Here is a 21,122-nt window from a genome sequence, read left to right on the forward strand (position 1 = left end):
GTTCCCCTCCTTTTTTTGTTTATCAGTACACTATCATCTTCTGTGGTAGATTTCCCCCCCCCCCCCCAGAGCTTGGGTTGAAAAGGTTGTTAACTCTGATCTAATAGCTACTGGGAATGTTGCCAAGAATGTTGAACTAGGTGGAGTTTGATCTGAAATTAACATGCCATGTTTGCAAACAAGAGTGCATACTTACGGTTACATTTTTTTTAAAAAAAGGTAAAGGTTCCCTGTGCAAGCACCAGGTCATTCCTGACCCATGGAGTGACGTCACATCCCGACATTTCCAAGGCAGAATTTTTTTGCGGGGTGGTTTGCCAGTGCCTTCCCCAGTCATCTCCCCTTTACCCCCAGCAAGCTGGGTACTCATTTGACCGACCTCGGAAGGATGGAAGGCTGAGTCAACCTTGAGCCAGCTACCTGAAACCGACTTCCGTCGGGATCGAACTCAGGTCGTGAGCAGAGCTTTTGACCGCAGTAATGCAGCTTAACACTCTGCGCCACGGGGCTCCTACAGGATTACATTAAACAGATTTAAAAATACACCATTGAAATTGGGCACTCTTGTGCACATTCAACCTGACAGTGAAGAAGAGGAAAAGATAACTGAAGTGAAGGCCAAACTGGACATTACATTCAGTATTTATTTATTTACAACATTTATACCCCAACTTTCTGCCCTCATCAGGGCCACCAAGTTTAAACGGTTTAAAAAAAAAAAAAAAAACATTTTAAAAGCCTTTAAAATCAAACAGAAACACATAATTCAAACAATTAAATCCAAGTTAAAATACAATACAACAAAATACACATACATAAAAACAACATTTAAATACACAGTGGGTAACCGTGTTAGTCTGTTTGCAGTAGTCAAAAAGGGCAAGAGTCCAGTAGCACCTTAAAGACTAACAAAAATATTTTCTGGTAGGGTATGAGCTTTCGTGAGCCACAGCTCACTTCTTCAGATACAGCTAGAATGTGAATCCATCGGTCTTTAAGTAGAGGAACAGTATGTAAATGTGAATAGCAGGCTTGATGGGATTAGGTGTGATATGCTGAAGAGTCTGTGATGTCTAGGGGAGAGATGGGTGTGGAGAAATCAGCATTGGTAATGGGCCATGAATGCAAGGAAGGGCAGGAAGGAAGGATCACTGAGGAATGGCAGACAAAACTAAAAGTCTTCACCCACTGGCAGAAGACAACAACAGCAGGGGACAGGCAAGTCTCTGGGGAGAGAGTTCCAAAGTTTTGGTGCCATGGCTGAACAGGCCGTCTCCCCGGTGGCCACCCATCTGATCTGAAGCAAGGCCTCTGAAGATGACTGTAGTGGTCTGGTAGGTTCTTATGGGAGTTGGCAGTTCTTCAGGTATGTTGCTCCCAAACCATGTAGAGCTTTAGAGGTCAGTACCAGTACCTTGAACTGTGCTCAGAAACAGATTGGAAGCCAGTGTAGATGAGCCACGAGGAGTGATGTGGTCTCTACAGTGCATTCGGATCAACATCCTGGCTGCAGCATTCTGCATTGCAGTAATCTAATCCAGATTAGAGGCTAGATCTTTTCTGCCCAGAACATCTGAGATGTGAACAGGTTCCTTTAAAAAAAATCTTTCTTTCCAAAAACCGAAAAATAAGAACAAGACGCGGAGAAAAAACTCAACAACTAATGAAGAAAAAGGGGGGAAGTGGATGTTTAGAGCAGTGGCGGCAGATCTACACAGAAGTTTCGATAAAAGATTTCCAAATATCTACAAAATGTCCACACACAGTTGTCTATATGCCATGCATTCAGATACTGATAAAGTTGTAAGGTCCTCAACCAACAGATTTACAAGAGGTGGGCATTTATCCCTCCAATGTTGTATGTTGTAATACGTTAGTTTCCTGATGTTTTGTGTTCAGAGGCTGCCAGTATGGACAGTGGAATAGTGAGAGAAGGGTTTCCTAACACTTCTTGCTATTTGTCAGTTCAAAACCACCCTTTCCACAACTGCTCTCCCTCCTAAAGTTATGAGGCCCTGGTATCTGTTTTTCCTCTGTAGGGGAGAAAAGCAGTTTGGGCATATGGAAGGAATGGAAAGGGATAAGCAGGAATCCCTCTTACTGCAACTTCTGAGGGTACATTTCAGTAAGGAAGGTGAATCTGCTGTATAATGTCTACTTTGGCCTTCAACTTTTACGAAGGAGCTTTCAAGCCCACATCTTCCTGGCCATGCTCCCCCCCTTCACAAGTCATCCTCTGGATGTGCTCAGTGGGCCATTGATAGGGCCTCAATATGTTTCTGGAGCTCTGTACTGCTTGGGCTTTAACTTTGTTGTACCAGCTCTGTCCTCAGCTTCTACACGATGCACCCCCTTACCACACACAGACACCTGTTCTGAGCCTGAAAGTGTGGCTTCTGTATTAAGATAGCCTCACCCCAGGAGTATTGGCTCCAAGCCTGCTATCTTGATCCTTACCTCCACTGATGGTTGAGGACCCCTACACTGACCATCAGAAGAGAAGGAAGGGCTGCCTCTTATTGGGGTCCAAGGCTTTATGTTATTCTTGGCTGCATTAATGGTATAATAATTTGCATTTGTCCCCACAGATGAAGTGCATCCTGGTTGCCAGTGAGGGTGCTGAGGTTCTGTTCTATTGGGCTGACCCGGATTTCCTGGCAAGCTTGCACCAACGCTTTGGGGTCCATGATCAAAATGGTGATGAGGTGAGATTTGAAGGAAGGGCAAGAAGCCAAAGTGGACCCAGGCAAATGGAGGCTGGGCCAAAGGGACATTGGTGCCACTGTTTTAGGTCTGAGGTAGGCAGTTAAGCAAGATCCCAAGGTACAGGCTCTTAAAATTGTACAGCAATTGTGTGTATGTTTGTGGATGATTTGGAAGTTGTGTATAAGCCACACTATTTGAGATGTTGGGATTCTGTGATTGGAACTCCCCAGCGTATAATGTGGTGGTCATGTTGGGGGAGGAGCCATGGCTTAGTGGTAAAGCATCTGCTTGGCATGCAGAAGGTCCCAGGTTCAGCATACCCAGTTAAAAGAAACAGATAGGAGGTGATGTGAAAGATGGAGACTGTGGAGAGACCAGTTTGACAAGACCGTACTGATGGACCAAGGGTCTGATTCCATAAAAGTGCAGCTTCATATATGTATGTGTGTTTGTGGGTGAGGGGAGCTGTGATGCTGGGAAAGGCACTTTAACTCATTCCACTTTCTGCTGTTTCCCTGATCAGAAATGCTCCCCGCATACACAACTTTAAGTCCCAGTAGGAAAAAAGAACAAACTTGATATCTTTCATTCCTGGTGGGGTTGGGAGCCATTTCTGGTTACAGAAATGGGACGCGTGTGTGCTGAAGAAGAGTTCAACCCTCCCTTCCCCAGGACTGCAGCCTCAGACTGTATTTGGGGATCCTGCTTTTTAGAGCCAAGTTACAACTAGAGGGCCAGTCAGGGAACTCCAGTGTAATGTGTCATTTGGCTCTTAAAGGTGGCTGGGAAGAAACGGCTACAGCCCATCCGTGGAAGGGGAGGGAGAGACAGTGTGAGTGAGTGTATATATTAATGGGAGGGTACAAATATCAGAGGTTGGTGGGATACTGGCAGCTATTTCCTTATGAGAGTTGTCTTCTCTCCCCTTTTTATCCCACACAGCCTCCTGCTTTAGAGGACAGTATCAACACACTCTTCGCTCCCGTGATCATCTCCTGCATGACGCTGCTTGAGAAATTGGGGGACACATATACTTGCTTCTCTGCGGAAAATGGCAGACATCTCTACGTATTGCATATGGTAACTCTCCCCTCACCTCTCCTTAAGGCAGCTGAGGGGTTCCTAACGGAGGGGTGTGTTTTGTACCATATGCATTAATGGGAGAGTGAGCATAGAAGCCAATGGAGCTTAAGTGGGTAGAATATAGTCTTTGGATGTAGAAAGACTACTGCCTTTGCTTACCCTTGAGCCTGTACTGTCTCAAGAGGCTTGCTGAGGCAATTTAAGGTATGTTTTACTCTAAAACTACTGTGGAAATTAATTATCATTCACAATGATAAGATAATATGGTACCCTCCTTTGTCCCTCCATTCAAATACTGAGGTGCCTCAAATACTGAGGTGTAACTGCATTCCAGAAATTGTCACTACACATGACCTGCCCCATGTTAGCTAGAAGCACAGCAAGACCTCTGAAAAAGGCCGGTGGATGTTGTCAAGGGTCCCATTTGTGCATGGTTATTAGCAAGGGAAGGATGAGCCTTGGTTGGCTGTCAGGGCACGGCTCAGCTGAGCTAGTCTTCTGTGGCTTGGCTGATGGAAGTCCCCAAGCTGGTAAGCAGGCCATCGGACCCAGATGGGCAGTTGTTGGTTTAGGGTGCTTTGAGGATGTAGAATTGAAGACTTTTCAAACTACAAGCATAATCTCCCAGGTGTCAGGTCTGATTGCTGCACCTCCTCCAAAGAAGCGTTTACAACTGGCCTGCACAACTTATGATGCATCCCAGCAACCATATATTGCAGCATGGCTGGTACTTGATTGTGTTGATAATTCTTGCAATCCCAAACTGGCAGCAAAAAACAAAAAGCAACAAAAAAAAGGGGGTTATTGCATTTGACTTGGTGGGACCCTAATTACAAAAGCTTGGCTCAAATTGCATCTGGCATTTTGGATTATTTTAGGCAACAAGATTTAACTTACCCTAAAAACGTCAAACTAAGATTGTACTGTTTTGTCTTTAATATACTGATTTATGTGACCTCTTCAGTTTGGCGAGTGCCTGTACATTGCAGTGAATGGCGATGGGTCCGAGAGTGAAGATGACTTGCGCCGAAAGCTCTATGTGCTCCGAAGATTGACGGAGGCCCACTTTGGCCTGGTCACGCTGGACAGCCACCTCATCCGCAGGGAGTGAGTCAACAGCCCATCCCAGTATTTTTTTTATCTCCTTGTTTTGTGGAACTTCTCAACCCACCACCACCCTGCCATGACTCTGGTCACAACAGGGGGACTGTCTGTCCCGGGGCTCCCTGAACACTGAGGCCTGTTTTATGTGCACATTGAGCTGTACAGGTATAGCTTCTTCATGGCAGTACCCTGCATGGTGTAAGTGTATGTATGTGAGTGGTGCCATTGGATGGGGTTCATTGGATGACTTCATGGTTTTTTTTTGCATCCATTTGCCACATTAGCAGGAGGGAAGGTGTTGATTTGATTGGACAGACCCATGCAGTCAGCCTGTCCTATGCAGCTCCATCCTTCATACACACTGAAGCTACATGGAATATCATCTTGGAAGACTGACTCCCACTTAGTTTGCAGCCTTTGCAAAGAAGCTTGAGATGGTGAAGTCTGCCTTAGCTCTCACTGCTGTGTCTTTTTCAAAATTATGGCTATGTTTAGCTTGTGGACACAGCTCTGTTCAGTGCATGTGTCCTGCTGCTTAGGTGGCTTAAGAAAAGTGATACTCGTGATATTTGTCAGGGGAAGGGGGAGCATGATACAGATTATGAAATGGGGGGATTACTCTTCCCTCCCCCCCCCCATGCACACAGAGCCTTCTCCCATCTCCATCCCCTCCCCGCATGCTGCTGTTTGTTCCAAAGCTGCTTTTAGCATTTTAAAAATTGTGGAAGATCATGAACACATACCTCCTGTAGTTTGCCAAAAAAACCCAAAAACCCTCCTTTGTGGTAGAGGAAGGAGGTAGAACACCTCCTTTGCACAGAGAAGGTCCCTGGTTCTGCCCCTGATATATCTGATTCAAGGAGCTCAAGAGGTCTTGAGGAAGGCCCCTTCTCTGCTCAAGATTCTGGAGCGCTGCTGCCACTCAGAGTAAATGTGCTCTGGCTACGGTGATCCATGCTCTGATTACATCCAGGTTGGATCAGTGTAATGTGGTTTACATGGGTTTGCCTTTGAAAAGGGTCAAGAAATGTCAGCTTGTTCAAAATGCAGTATCCAGGCTATTGTCAGGGGTGGGATTGTAACTCCCAAGTACTGAAAGATCTGCACTGGCGGCCCACTTGTTTCCAGGATCAATTCAAAGTGTTGGCTGTTACCTTTAAAGTCCTAAATGGCCTGGGGCCAGGGTACTTGAAGGGCTGCCTCCTCCCATAATGTCCATCCGACCCAGTTAAGACCTACTCACAAATGCCTGCTCTCAGTCCCCCTGCCTTCAGAGACAAGGCAGGCGGCAACCAGAGACAGGGCTTTTTCAGTAGTGGCACCTCGTTCATGGAATGCCTTTTCCTTTGAACTTTGCCTGGCACCTACACTGCTCACCAGGCCACAATGTTTCTGCTCACCCAGGCTTTTAACTTAGGAGTTGATCTTCCAACACCATTTTATTATGTTTTTAGTCTGAAAACTGCTTATTTTAAGCTGTTCAGTGGCTGGTTTTATGGCCTATGTTTTTACCTTGTTACTGGGTTTTTAATGCTGAATTTTTAGTAACTTTTAATGTTTTGTTTTAGTTATGTTTTATTTTGTATGCTTCCTTTGGTATGTTCCCTGGAGAGGTGGCATCATTTTTTTTCTAAACAAAATAAATAAGTAATAATGAGCTAGGCAGACCAATAGTCTTCCTCTGTATAAGACATATGCTATTAGCCACCTTGCAACATGGGAAAAGGGCAAAGAAAAAGCATTTAAAAGTAAATTAAGTAATAAGTTAAGAATCAAACCTACACCAGACCCTTGCTGTTGTTTTGTAGGCTGCGGCCGGTGGATTCTGAGCAGCGCGCCCATGTCTGGAGACTCTTTCAGAGCATGCTGGAGACCTATAGCCAGCTATGCCAGGAGGATCAAAGCTTTCTTGTGGAGGTACAGAGGAGAGAGGGACAGCCCGGGGTGGGGGGAACAGTGAGTGCCACATCGTCACATTTCATGAGCCAGGAAGCCGGTAGCAAGCCAGGTTAGGCATGGCTCAAACTTAAGGACAGGTGGCAGTACAAGATGGAGAGCTGAATAGATGGATGGCCTAAATTTGTGCAGAGGGAGGAAGCAGTGGAAGCATTTTCTCCTTATGCCTCATCAGGGTTTGCCTGGGAGATATGGTTTGGGTTCCAAGGCTCGAGAGAGAAGACTGGGCCGTATGTTTTTGTACCTTGGCCTCATCCCCCCCCTTTCCCCTCCCCCAGGCTGTGGAGCGACTGATCCATCCACAGCTGTGTGAACAGTGCATAGAGTTCTTGGAGCGCCAAGTTGTGCAGCACATCAATGGCAACCCAGAACGTGCTGGACATGAAGTGGTGCATGCCTTCCTGCTGGTGCACACCAAGCTGCTGGCCTTTTACTCCAGGTAATGCCCCATGTCGTCAGCCCATCTCTTTCCAGGATATTGGTTCCCTCCTTGCTAATGCAGTGCCCGCCACTTAGTGCCTTCCTGCCCCACTGCAGTGCTCTTGCCATACTGAGCACATTGCCTGTCCTGCCCTCCTCTCTCTGTGCCCAGGATACTCCTGCCCTTTAATATGTGCTTTTCCATAATGGATGGTGCTTGCTTTATCTTCCTCTGCTGCAGCCGGAATGCCAGCTCACTGCGGCCTGCTGACTTGCTCACCCTTCTCCTGATAGTGCAGGATCTGTACCCCAGCAACACTTCTGAAGAGCAAAATGGCCTCCAGGTACCTTCCCAGAGAGGGAAAGGGACAAGCTCGTGAGAGAGTCTGTAGCTGTGGGGAATCTCTTGGGGACCTTCTCTTTCTTAAGCTGGTTTAGGCCCATGTAAGGACCAATGAAGAGCGGGAAACAAGGATTCCCCGACCTACAGGAGCTGGAAATCTTGGTCGACAGGTGTTGGGAAGGAGCCTCTCTTTGAGGTCAGTATGAATGTGTTCATGATTGAGCTCCTCCCCTGTTTTCTGTTCAGCTTTCAGGGGATAAGCACAGTCCTCAGCGGCTTCATAGCAGCGAGAGTATCCCAATGAAGAGCTCTTGTTCCAGTGAAGCGTCTCAAGAGCAGGTAGGACCCTGGTGCTGCCATCAAAGGCCTAGCTGGTGTCAGGGTTTGACTTCTGGATTTGGATTGTAGGCTGTGCTGAGTCTCAAAGGGCAGAAAGGAGGAGAAGGTGGGATGCTGCCGGGGGACACAGGGCAAAGCTGTACTGGTCTCACCCATCCTTCACCAGGGCTGGTAAATCCCACCAGGGCTTTGCCAGAGCCTTTTACTGAATCATCTTGGCATCTGGGAAGCAGGGCCAGCTCTGGCCATTGCTGAGTCAGCTCTGTTCTGCACCCCTTTGCGCCCTCAGGTAACAGACGACATCTCTGTGCCCGAGGAGTTCTACACACCCAAGGCTTCCCCTAGCCAACAGAGTACCGGTGAGTGGGGAATCAGTGTGGCGAAGGTTGACAGAGCCAGATCTAGGGGGTGAGGGGAGCAGTTGCCCTGGGTGACGGGCAGAGAGGGGGCGGCAGCAATCTCTTGTAGCTACCCGCCCATATGCTGCTGCTTTCTGGAGTACTGGGCTGCTTGGTGACGGGGGTTGGCTGGCGCTGGCACTGCCTTGTATTTAGCACGGATGGGCCAGTCCCAGGGTTGTCATGGGAATGCAGGGGGAAAGCCAGCAGAGAGGCTTCCAGTAAGCGCTCAACACAGGGCAGACTCAGCTTGTCGGTTGTTCTTAGCGGCTGGGGGGTCTTTGGGGCAGGGCGCTGTGGTTGGATTGGCCGCAGCACGGAGAGGATGGTGTCTTCCTCAACTCTGCTCAGCCAGCTACCCTACAGAGTTTGCAACTCTCCAGCTTGGGGAGGCTTCTCCATATTATCCTCACAGCAACCCTGTGAGGTAGGTCAGGCTGAAAGCATGTGATTGGCTCAAGATCACCCAGTGAGTTTCCATTGCAGAGTGGGGATTCGAACCTGGATCTCCCAGATCCAAGTCTGACAGTCTTAACTGCTGCTGCACATTGTAATAAGGCTGTGATCCCTTAAGGCATAATTTTGCTGGGGAATGCGCCTTGCAAAACTTGGCCAGGAGTTACTTCTTAGTGTAATTATTCATAGATAATAGATATGTAAGAGTGTAATTATTCTTTAATCATAGATGTCAACACAATTTATTCTGTTTAAAAGAGTTGTGGATTATATATGTATATTATATATGTTGATTATGTATGTATACATAAAGAAAAAATAGGTATATAATATATGGAGGTGCCATTTGGTACTTCTGCCCCCCCTTCAAAAAAATGTAGATCCGGCCCTGGAGGTTGAGTGAGGGCAGGGGTGTGTGTGGTATGCTTGGGAAGAATAGAGGAAGGAGGGGGCATGAAAGAGGGGACTTCTGCGGATCAGGGAAGGGCTGCTGGAATGGGCCCCAAAAGGGAGAGAAGGGTTGCAAGAGCAGTTGGGGCTAGCGATCCCTCATTTTTCAAAAGGAATAGAGCTCAGTTCTGTTCCAAACCATTTTCCTGGCACTGAGTGTTGGCCAGGTCTGTGAGATAAGAGGTCCCTAAAACAAACTTCTTTGGACCTGGGACCCACTCTTGGCCCCTGAGTGCGGAATGGGGCCCACTTTTAAACATTCACCATCCCTGCCCATCTTTCCCTCTGTTTTCCTCCTCATCTTGCTTTCTCTGTTCTCCCCTCCCCCATTCTTTCTTCTTCTGACCTGGATGGCCCGATCTCGTCAGATCCTGGAAGCGAAGCGGGGTTATCCCTGGTTAGTGTTTGGATGGGAGACCTCCAAGGAATACCAGGGTTGTGATGCAGAGAGGCAGGCGATGGCAAACCACCTCCGAAGGTGTCTTGTCTTGAAAACCCCACCAGGGGTCACCTTAAGTCGGCTGCGACTTGATGGCACTTTCCATCCATCCATTCTCTCCTCTCTTTGATTGGCTCGTTCTCTTCCCCCCCCCCTCGTCAAAGATAATTTCTACCAAAAAAAAGAAGACAACAAAAGTGGTGGAGGTGGCAGTGAGGGTGGGACCCACCTTAATTTAGGGTGCAACTAAGTTGTGTCCTCTGACCCAGCAATCAAAGGGCAGGACTTAAGACACGTGCTAGGAAGACAAAATCGAGTGTAAGGGGGTCCCTCACCCTTGAGCTGGGAGGTGCCTGGATCACATTATTGATGGCTCATGTCTCTTGAATCTGCTGTTAACTGCTGTCACTCACCTTCCCTTCCCATTCCTGGTGCTGGGGGCGTTGGTCTCTCTCCAAAGGGAGTGCTGCGTGGTCTGAGGGTGTGGATTCGCAGGGCGAGGGAGAGGTGAATTCTGCTGACATTCAGGTAAGTGCTTGGGAGGGGTTCCTGATTCTTGTTCTTCTGCCGTGTCCTTTACTCTCTTCAGTGCAGCTTCATACCTTCCACTTGTATGCTCTGAGGTCTGGCTGTGCCACAGTTGCTGCAACCTGCACCTCTGCCAGATTGGACTGATCCTAGTCGATTCATTTCACTGTATTCAGTAGTGCCGCCTTACAATACAAAATAATTCTATTAACAACAATAAATTGTTCAGATTAACTTGTCAACTCTGCAATTCAGCATCTCATTATGGATAACATGAGAATGACCCAACTTATTCTTTCCATATATTGTGCATAATATATTCGATATATTATGTGTTACAAATTTGTCCGTAGCAGAGCTGAATCAATGTCTCTTCACACTCCTAGTAGCTTTTAGTGAGTCTCACCCTTCCAGGCTTGCTGTTTGTCTGTCTGTGGTCATGCTGCAATTCCCGAATGGGGAAATTAATGAAAGAGACTTCCTTAAATGATCAACAATTGTGCAAAACGCTGCATAAGGTGATGCGATGGAGAAACTCCTGCAATACAGTAAAAGTTCCCCTTTTGCATGACAAATACACGTAGACATACACCCACATGGACTTTATTTTTTCCCTCTTACTTTCTTGGTGCATTGCAGTTCCTGGAGTCTCCAGAAGCTGTTTATACCCTTTCCAGAGCCATAAATCTGTCACTAATTCATCACCTGGTGGTCTTGATAGCTTTATTAACCTGGCACAGAAAGCCTGCTGAAGTGAATTGTGGAGACATTATTCCCTGTATTAGCCCCATGGGCACACCTTAGTTTGCTAACCTTGGATCCTGAATGTGGGGAGAAGGCAGGGTAGAGAGGGCAGTCCCTTTTCAGTTTACATTATTGGGGTTTGTGGGGTGGGAATTGGCCTCCAAGGATTGGCTTTCCCCAGCGTAATCCCTTCCCCTCCATTTGTGTCTGGTGGTGTCTTTCGGTTGTCTCTTAAAAGTACCAGTAGGTGGTGCTGTTTGCTCTCATGAATGCTCTGTTTTAAAGGAGCAGCTGCCCTCATATGGGAATCCGAAGCGGACCCAGATATTGTCTCTGTGGTTAACCAGATCCTGATTCCATGGTAACAACTTTCTCTCTCCCCAGATAGCTGAGGACTCACTGCAAGCTCTGGTGCCCCCAACATCTGAGGCCACCAATCCACGGAGAATTTTTCTGGATGCTAACTTGAAGGAGGGGTATTGTCCCATGATGCCCCACACCATGCATTGTCTGCCCCTCTGGCCAGGGATCTCGCTGGTGCTCCTCACTAAGGTGAGCTGGCTCCGTTTGGGCTCCATTTGGTATTAACTCAGCGTGGAGCTCACTGTGTCCTTTCTGCCCTGCAGGGCTCCAGTTCCCATGTGGCCCTTTCCCTTTATCAGCTGCTGGATGGATTCCTGGTGGTGGAGAAGAAACTGAGAGAGGGGCAGGAGATTGGTCAGCCCCTCCGTTCTTACCCATTCTTGCTGGAGCTCCGACATCGAATGGACAAGTTTGTCAAGAAACTGGGTGGGCAAGAGCCACAGGTGAGAACTGACTATGTCTACATAGGTGCTGAGTGGACAAGAATAGTGGGTAAAGCACCCTTCCCAGGGTGCAGGTATGAGCGGAACAGTGGTGGGGCTGGCCAAGTAGGGGTTTTGGACAAGCATCTGCTTTCAGGGAATGGAGGGCAGTAGCCTCCCTGCAGAGGAACGAGGCTTGCAAAGGCTCGGTGGGGTGGGGGACAACCCATGCTGCTCTTTGGAGCTCTCCCTGACTGTGTCTCTTTCAGCTGCAGAATGCCTGGCTGGAATTTAAGAACAAGATTTTTTCTCGAAGCGAGGCTTTGAATTCCTGGGAGTGAGTATTAAAGGGGGAAAGATGCTGGAATACTGGCTTTGGTCAGAATTGATGTTAGGGACTGCTTTAGGCTGAGGCAGCAGCAGGGGGGTGGGAAACGGAAGGCTCTGGGTTGTGTTTCTCATCATGCCGTCTTCTGAAGACATAGAATAGCTCGAGGTGTATGAAACAAGGGTTTTTTGGACAGTAAAAGATGCATATTGGGAGGAAGATGTAGCAGTGAGTCTCTTGTCAGCTGTGATGCAGAAGAGTGAAAACATGGAATGAGAATTGGAGCCGATTGACAGCCAAGGTGCAAGGTACAGCCTTCCCGAGGCCATATCCTGTATTAGAGCATGGCTGAACACTCTTCTGTGTATGTAGACGCCTATAAACCCTCTGCTGCGCATAGAAAACAGTACCTTCTGGAGAGAGCTTGGTTAGAACTCTTCTCCCAAACATGTAGATGGTAACTCCTGGAAATTGAAGTTTGGTCTTGGCCAGTAGAAGCTAGGTGGGAAATATGGATTGGGGTGTATGTGTGTTTGTGTGTGTGTAGCTCAAGAGGGCTTGTGGGACGGTCAAAGAAATTATGATGCAGATGGGAGGAAGAAAGGCAGATGTGAATGAAAAGATGACTGGTCAGGTAGACATCTCCTGTATATATTTGAAAGGAAGACAGTCCTGAATATAACATGATTCCCCCTTTAAAAAGTTTTTATTTCTGTACTTAACTGTATGTGAACTTAAGATGACCTCTTTTTCTTGATTGCACATTTGGGGGGGGAAACCTAATCTTCCTTTCAGGTAAACAGGGGTATTTGCTCTGAGACCTGAAAGGAACTACCAACTGAGTGGATTTAACAGCCATCACAGCTTGAGACCCCTTAACACAAAGCAACCCTGTATCATATGAAGAGAATGCACTGCCTGCATCTGAACAAATAAAGCATTATTGGAGCGGTGGGACTGTTTAAACTATAACAAAAAAGACAGCTTGCTTGAAGCATGACGGAAGGGGGAAAACTGACAACTAATCGGTGTTTTACTGGCAAATACACGTATTACTGTGTTACCTTTGCAATGCAAATGGGCGACTTTCTCCACAGGAAAATAAAACCCCGCAACCTCTTCTTTAATCTTTCGTCTGTTGTCAGCCGAAGCCACAATAGTAGTGACATTGCTGCCTTTGCAGCACTGTGAATTCTGCTCCCTAGAGGGGAAAGGAGGCCCCACTCAGATGTTACTCCTTGAAAGCTGCTTGTTCTGATGCTCTTGGGCTCCTTTGCATGTCCCTTCACTTCTCATGCTTGGAGTGCAGGTGAAGGCTTTCTGCTTTGGGAGACCTTGAATCAGACTCCAGTCTGCTGTGATGTCCAAACACTGGTAGATGCCTGAGTGAACTGGAGTTTATTACCTCCCCACAAACTAGGATTCTGAATTGGGATTAAACCAAGGTTTAGAATCTTGGCTTAAACCAAGGTTTAGAATATTGGTTTATGGGGAAGAAACAAATTCCACTGTGCCCAAGTGCTTGCATTCAGATGTTATTGCAAATTGGAGTTTGATTTACAGCTTCTTAAACTAGGAAGCTTTCTGTTACTCTCAGCTATTTGCATTTCTGTTGCTCTCTACATATGAGTGACACAAGCCAACAGGCTGGGCTTGTGTCCATCTTTGACAGAAGTTTATCATGACATCTGAATGGGGTGAAAGATTAGGCCCAAGCTGTTAACGTTGACTAACTCTTTGGTTTTTTGTTTAATTATAGTAGCATTTATATACAAAGTCATAAATTAATGGAATATAAACCTCTTTAATTAGCACTGTAGGAGTAAGTTAGGTTTTGCATTGTGGTAATTATGCTTGCTTAGTCAGAAATCTGTATACTAATAGGCAAGTCAGCCAAATCTGAGGATACTTACATCCAATGATCGGTGCTGTGAACGGGCAAGACAGATCTTTCTATAAACCTGAAAAGGGCCTCAGGTTTGCAAAAAAATCTGAAATCTAAAAAAAAAAAAATTGGGTTTAAAAATCACCAAAATGATCAAAAGAGTGCCTGTAGCTTTGAGAAACAGAATTCCCAAGTGGCTGTAGCTAGGCAACCACAAAATTCTGGCCTTGCTATCTCTGAGTAAAAGGCAGGGGGAGGGGCATGGTTCTTTCCTGGGCTGTTTTGGTCTTTGAGGGAGGATTCATTGGGGCCAGGCCCACCTAGCAGCAACCACTGGCTGACTTGATACTACCTAACTTGCATAAGTGGACTTAGAAAAGGTTAACTTAGCTTTAAGATTGTGCTATGAGTTTATCTATACTACAGCCTTACATGGGTTTGCCATCAGTTTAATTGTCATAGGTTTTTCTCTGAAGGATTATAGTCTGGTGAAGATTCTGGGATTCTGTTTAGCCAACACTTTTGTCCATTGTGGAGAGGAAACAGCTGATGAAGCTGTTTACATTTGTGGTTATAGACATAGTCCCTATAGAAAATAATGGGTGACGGTTAAAAAGAGTTCTGTTAATGAATGAGGGATACTGGAGGTAAATTAATCTCTGTATTGGTGCAGGATTCTGCAGGCATTTTGCAGCATCAGACGGCAGCTCTGTGCGGTGTACCGGCTTCTCTTTCTTGGATCGTCGGGGGCCCAAGGCCTGCCTCAAAACATGCTGGACCGAGCACAGCAGTTCACACAGTGAGTGAGATAGAAAATGGTAGCAGGACCACAGGAAAGAGGGTAATAGGTCTTAGTGGCTCTGTGTTTGGAGGGACTGGGTCATGGGTCAAGACTACCTTATCTCCAGCACAGTGCTCTTCTGGTTTGAAATAACTGCATACTGCACCCATCCAGGGCTGCCCAACATAACCTGTCCAGTCACTCTGCATCCCTTGTGGCTGCCTTGATCCTCTGCTTGAATACCTGTCTTTTTCCTCACTTCCCCCCCCCCGCCCTTGTGGGTCTGGACAGAATATTCTTCAAGTTATCTCAGGAGTACCTGGCTCTCCTCTGCTGTAATAACCCACTTTCACTTGCCCCATGAGAGGGGTGACAGGCATTGAAAGGCATACCCCTTGCTTTCTTCTGTTGAAGGAGGAGTTGGACACCCCAGTTAGGAAACTTTTACTGTGGGAGCAGGAAGGCATGTGCATACTAAGCTGTTGTTCTGTTATTGTATTCCTTGTTTATTCCTGTGTTGGCAGGGATAAGCTCCGGGACTGGAGGGACTTCCTGCTGGTGAAGAGCAAGCGTAACGTCACAGTGGTGTCATATCCTTTCATTCCTACCTTTCCCCCACATTGGTTGTGAAACCAAACATACTCCACAGAAATGGAAACTCTCTGGGGGAGAACTTCCAGGCTTTGCAGGACTGAGGCACTGCAGGGCAGTGTTTGGTTGGAGGCACTCAAGAGTTTGAGGGAGAAGTTCTGCGCATGGGCCTTCCTTCTTTGTTTCAAGGGCAAAGCCACCTTTAGGAGAAGCCCAACTTTCACTGCTATCATGGAAAGCTGTAGCACTTCATTCCACTCTTCTACCTTGGCGGATTGCACTGGATTTTAGCAGGTGGTTGTTCAGGTTTGTCAGGAACAGGGCCATGGTAGCAAGAGGCACTGGTATGCTTGTACTGTGTTCTCTTGTACCCTTGTCCCTAGGCAAATATTAGCATCTCAGGAAGACAAGACATTGCTACACCAGTGTGGTGTAGTGGTTAACAGCAGTGATTTGGAGCGGTGGACTAATCTGGTGAACCCGATTTGTTTCCCCACTCCTACACATGAAGCCAACTGGGTGACCTTGGGCTAGTCACACTCTCTTAGCCCCACCTACCTCACAGGGGTGTCTGTTGTGGAGAGAGGAAAGGAAGGGGATTGTAAGCTGGTTTGATTCTTAAGTGGTAGAGAAAGTCGGCATATAAAAACCAACTCTTTTCCTTCTCCTCCTCTTCTTCTTGGCTTAGAGCTGGAGCAAGGGGAGGGCTTTTGATTCCAAAGGCTACTTGAAAGGTTTCCATGGAGGGAAGGAGTAGGGCTATCCTTAGAGCTGCCGAAGTACCAAAGCAACAAGGTGGAGCACCCTTGCTACCAACCAGCCCCTTAACGTGCTTCCATCCACATACCTGGAAGATTTCCCAGGTCTTGTGCACTTCATCTACGTGGACCGGACAGCAGGACAGATGGTGGCACCATCACTTAACCTGGCTGAGGACTCTGCTGTTGAGCTAGGCAAGGGGCCTTTGCCTGCCTTTATTAAGGGGAAGGTAATGTTCCTGATCCCATACGGAGCCTTTGTTCCTTCGCCTCATTTGCTAGGTGGAAAGCAAAGGCAGCATTTTGATAATAGGAGGGAATGAGTATGTTTGTTACAGGTGTGTATCTATCCAAGGTTTAGAATTTGAGGGTGGGCAAGCTCTGATATGGGCTTCACTCTTGCTTTCTCCACCCACTTGCTCCCCCAGGTGTGGTCACTGGTGGCATTGGCTCGAAGCTACTTACAGAAGGGCTACACCATGATGACACTGCGTGATGGAGATTACTACTGCACCTACTTCCTTTGGTTCGAGAATGAGCTGGTATGTGGAGGGGCCTGGCGCTGAGGGGGAATGGTGGTTAAGCCAGAGTAGTGTCTAGGGGGTGGATTCTGAATGCAGGACCTTAGGCAGTTCATGAGAGAGGGGACATCTGGGCATGGAGTAGGGGTCACTGGGGTGTGTGGGGGAAGTAGTGTTAATTTCCTGCATTGTGCAAGGGGTTGGACTATATGACCCTGGTTGTCCCTTCCAACTCTATTATTCTAAGAATCTTGAGTCCACTGCACTCTAAAGCTCACCAAGGTCGCCCTGGCCTCATCAGTTTCCCTTAGCCTAGCTTACTGTACAAAGTTGGTTTGAGGATGAAGTGTTGCTTTGGGTTTCTTGGAGGATCCACAGAACACAAATGTATCACATAAATAGTGCTAAGTGATACGATGGAGACAGCAGGGGCTAAACACTCAGCACATGTGCATGCATACGAACACCAGTCCTTGTGTTGGGGCCCCACCATCCTCTTCTTGCCGACTCCTTACTGCTGCTGTGTCCCTGCAGGGCTGCAAGTTGGAGGTTCCTGAAGTGCCGGTGCTTTCTGACGATTCAGCCCCCATTGGGACACTGGCAGGTGATTACTACAGGTGAGTAAGGGTTCCATCTCCATGGATACTATTAGGTGCAGGGTTTCAGACCAAGGACATCTATAAGGCTGGAGAAGGTGGGGGGCTTGTAGCTCAGCCATTACCCCTACCACATCCAGACAACACTATAGGCTAGTTCTGCGGGCTGTTGCCTGTAATCTCATTAGTGAAGGTTCCTTTTTATTATGTCTGTCCCATGGTCACAGAAATTGTATTAGTCTCTGGCTTATCACTATCTGAAGTGTGTGTGTGTGGAGGGGGCCCCAGTAGCCTTTAAACTGCCTAAACTTAAATGCACGCAGCTCAGCAGTTTCTGCTGTGTTGTTCAAAAACTGGATATGCATCTCTTTTGGCTGGACCAGTGAGGCTCTGTAAAACCCTTGTTATCCCAGCTCTAACTTTATATTGGGGAGAAGAATTCTTATACAAATCTTGCAAAGAATAATAACTGAGTTAGTATTTATATGTCCAATTTATGCATATGTTGTAAAGCTTTGCAAAAGCATTTCTTGACCAACGTTGCGCCCCTGCAGGAAGCTGCTCCGTTACTACAGCAAGAGTCACACGGGCGAAGTGATTAAGTGCTATGAGCTGTTGACCGTCCACCTGGGCGTCATGCCCACCGAGCTGGTGATCCAGCAGGGCAGTGACTTAGCACGGCAACTCTGGGAGCCAACCCGCATCCCCCTTCTTTAGGGGATTTGGTTGCTGCTTCCCTGTGCTACGGACCTCATATGTGTGCTTTCCTTGGGTCATTGCATTTGCCTGTGCTGCACTGCCATTCACAGAGCTGGAAAACCATTCTCCATTCCTGCCATACAGAATTGGATATCCTTGCTCTAGAGGGGGACAGCTTGACCCTGGGCATTGAAGCCAAAGGGGCCAACTTGCTTTTCAGGCAGTGCTGATGGGGCTTGGGGATTCTGTGTGAGATCTGAGCCAGAGAAAAATTCTCGCTATGCATACATCAACACATCCTGCATCTTTGTGAGCTGGAACAATGTCTCTCTGGCTTATCTGGGCAATTAGATGCACTGCAACAGAAAAGAACCTTCATGAGCCAGGCTTTTCTTGTGACCAGGAAAGGGATCATGAGAATAAAGTTTTAGAGCTGGAGCCTGGCAAGACCTGGGCAAGATGAGACTTGCTTTGCCTCTGAATATTTGTTGCACATAAGGAATCTCATCTGCTCACAGTGGATGAGGAGTCTGTGGGCCACTACATGAAAACCCCTCCGCTATTAAAGCTTAAAATCCTGTGGGTTTGAACCCTTCTAAGTAATGGTGTAAACGAGGTAGGGACAGAGAACACTTAGACTTTTCTAGAAACTGGCTTTATGCATGTACTTTCTAAAGTGAAGCATCACACATCTGCGTGCAAAATGTCAGTTTGAAGTAACATACCAGTGGAAAGTGACCTTGTGACATGCTTACCTACGGGTGTAATTAGGAGCAGTGGGTGTACATATGCTTAGCTACCTCCAGTTCTAAGGGACCCTTAAAATTCGCATGTGTTGATTAAAAAAAATACAATGGTTTCAAAAACTTGTAAAATCAGTATTTTTTTAAAAAAAAACTAGAATAAGTTAACTATTTCACAAATGGGCTGAATATCAGCCGTTAAAAAGATTTGCTGTTTCCCTTATTTTGGCAATATATTTCTATAAAAAGTTCAGTGACAAAAATAGGTCCTTTAAATCTCGAGGGGAAGAGAGTAATAGCTTATAAAATTTGAAAAGAATAACGGAGTATTTATATACACTTATGCTATATACTCCAATATGTATTTATGCTATAATGCTTCATAAAAGCTTGTAGTTGTAGTCTTCCTGTAGGGTATTAAATTTTGGGGTAGTGATGAAGATCCCCAGACAGTTTCAGAACACAGATAGCAGGATCTACCTTTTGCAAGCTCTATTGTGAATCAGGAAACAAAAGATTAGCAATATCACAGGGAGAGAAGCACTGATAATGGAGTCTTTTTATTATAGGATAAAATAAAACCAACTCACTGGGTATTTGTTAACTACTACTTCAAAAGGAAAAAGACATTGTGGGAGAAATGTTAATGCTTGGAAAGTATGATATTAAGGGGATTATAGGGTTTTGCTAAATAGTGGAGCAATGATGCGACATAAGGAAGTATGGGATAAAAGTGATCAAAGGCCAGTGTTTTTCAGGTATCTTAAAATACGACATTTTCTCCTTGGAAAAATTAAAGACCTCAGATGAATTGAGAGTTTTTGAAAAGGTGTCGTGTAGCTTAAGAAACATAAAGGATCTATTATCTAAATGATGTGAAAATGTGTGAGATAATGGAACTGTGTAAAAATTTGGCCAGAACCAGATCTTCATTCAACAATAGCTGATGTCTGGAAAGAGAAATGTCAATGCTGATCAACTGTAAAGAAAGTTATAATCAATAGAATGTGATTTTAGTGAAGCTTAGGAAGTTGTACTCTGTATCCAAGGAAAGTGCTTGGGGCTGTAGGAGTGAGCAAACAGATACATTTAATGCATGTGATAATACTGGGCAATATAGATTACACACACACTTCAAACCCCTTAAATGTTGTTGTTATACAAAGGTCACTTCAATAAAATAGGTAAGGATCTAGGCCTTGGTAGTGGGAACAACTGAAATGTCTAGCAGATAGAAAACAGCAGATATTTCACAAAGCTGACTGAAAGTAATATGTAAAGTTTGGTTCAGAGGAAAGAGAAAAAAGGTGGTGCGATGACTAGACCGCTGGGCTTCAAATCACCCACTTAGCTGTGAAGCTCACGGGGTCAGGTTGGACCAATAATTTTCTTTCAGCCCAACATACATTACAGGGATGTTGGGATAAAATTTATGTGAGGGGTCATGAGTTCTGTGGCAGAAGGATGGGGGTTTAAATGTATTGTAATAAATAAATGGAAGTATTGTATTTTTCATTATGTAATATGACATACTGTATGATGCAAAATACTGTTATTTTTATTATGAATTACTGTTGTATACATTTATTATATAAATAAACATATGTAGCATCTATGGGGTCTTGCATTTTTTACAATAAATAAATAATATTTTTTCTAAACCATCATCTTAAACATTGATTATCAGCGCTGGTTAAGTACAACCATTGCAGTGAATTTAATGAAGTCATTCTAACTATTACATAGACAAACTAGCACGGCTGTGTTGTCCCCTTGGTTGTAGTCTGACACTCTAACCCCTACTCCATACTGTTCACAATGCTTAGGTACATTTATCTTACTCATTTGCAGGGTGGTACCTCCAAAAGGCTTTGGTCACATAAATGAAGATGCTGCAGTGGAGCATATTGGGAAAGTGATCCTGCAGATATGCTGGTCATAGGCCATGAAATACTTCTTCATAGGTGATAAAGCAGGAGTCCAGTGGCTTCAAGACGTAACAACATGGGTCATTCTAGTATGAGCTTTTGTGAGCCAGGGCTTGTATTTTAGATGCTATGGGAAGGAAATAATTTTGGAGCTTTTAATAAGAAAAATTACACAAAGGGGGGGGGAGTAGGAGTTGGAGCAGAGAAAGGTGATAACCCTTAACTGAAAGAAGGACATGCCATCAAGTCACAACTGACTCACAGCGACCCCATCCATGGGGCATTCTAGGCAAGACATTAGCAAAGGTGATTTGCCATTGCATTCCTCTGCATAGCAACTCCAGTGTTCCTTAGTGGTCGGACCATGGCCAACTGTACTGGCAAAAGCAGCTGTGAAGGAGCTAGAAAAGATCCTTAATGGTGAGGATGTGTTGCTGGAGACCAAGCTCAAGATAATTCATACCATAATATTTCCCATTACTTTGTACAGGTGTAAAAGTTGGAGAGCCAGTGTGGTGTAATGGTTAAGAGCAGTGGACTC

General features: G+C 46.0%; 1 protein-coding gene across 1 annotated transcript; it reads left to right on the forward strand.

Annotated features, from left to right (window-relative positions):
* The first annotated feature begins 2,588 nt into the window (after positions 1-2,588).
* Positions 2,589-17,953, forward strand: HPS1 (HPS1 biogenesis of lysosomal organelles complex 3 subunit 1). The gene is made up of 18 exons (XM_056849795.1): positions 2,589-2,705; positions 3,649-3,786; positions 4,754-4,896; positions 6,702-6,810; positions 7,128-7,288; positions 7,511-7,613; positions 7,859-7,951; positions 8,241-8,310; positions 10,155-10,222; positions 11,351-11,518; positions 11,593-11,772; positions 12,021-12,088; positions 14,638-14,763; positions 15,270-15,335; positions 16,180-16,324; positions 16,523-16,636; positions 17,150-17,232; positions 17,766-17,953. The coding sequence occupies exons 1-18, from the start codon at positions 2,589-2,591 to the stop codon at positions 17,926-17,928; spliced, it is 2,115 nt and encodes a 704-aa protein (XP_056705773.1). The 3' UTR covers positions 17,929-17,953.
* Positions 17,954-21,122: the final 3,169 nt, after the last annotated feature.

The sequence above is a fragment of the Euleptes europaea genome, chromosome 5 (genome assembly GCF_029931775.1).
Source record: "Euleptes europaea isolate rEulEur1 chromosome 5, rEulEur1.hap1, whole genome shotgun sequence".
Taxonomy (NCBI): domain Eukaryota; kingdom Metazoa; phylum Chordata; class Lepidosauria; order Squamata; family Sphaerodactylidae; genus Euleptes; species Euleptes europaea.

Excerpts from the sequence above, each read along its gene's own strand:
- HPS1 (XM_056849795.1), top strand. The coding sequence starts at position 2,589 with ATGAAGTGCATCCTGGTTGCCAGTGAGGGTGCTGAGGTTCTGTTCTAT. Across the intron at positions 7,289-7,510 it reads CTGCTGGCCTTTTACTCCAG|CCGGAATGCCAGCTCACTGC; the intron begins GTAATGCCCCAT and ends CCTCTGCTGCAG. Across the intron at positions 10,223-11,350 it reads TGAATTCTGCTGACATTCAG|ATAGCTGAGGACTCACTGCA; the intron begins GTAAGTGCTTGG and ends CTCTCTCCCCAG.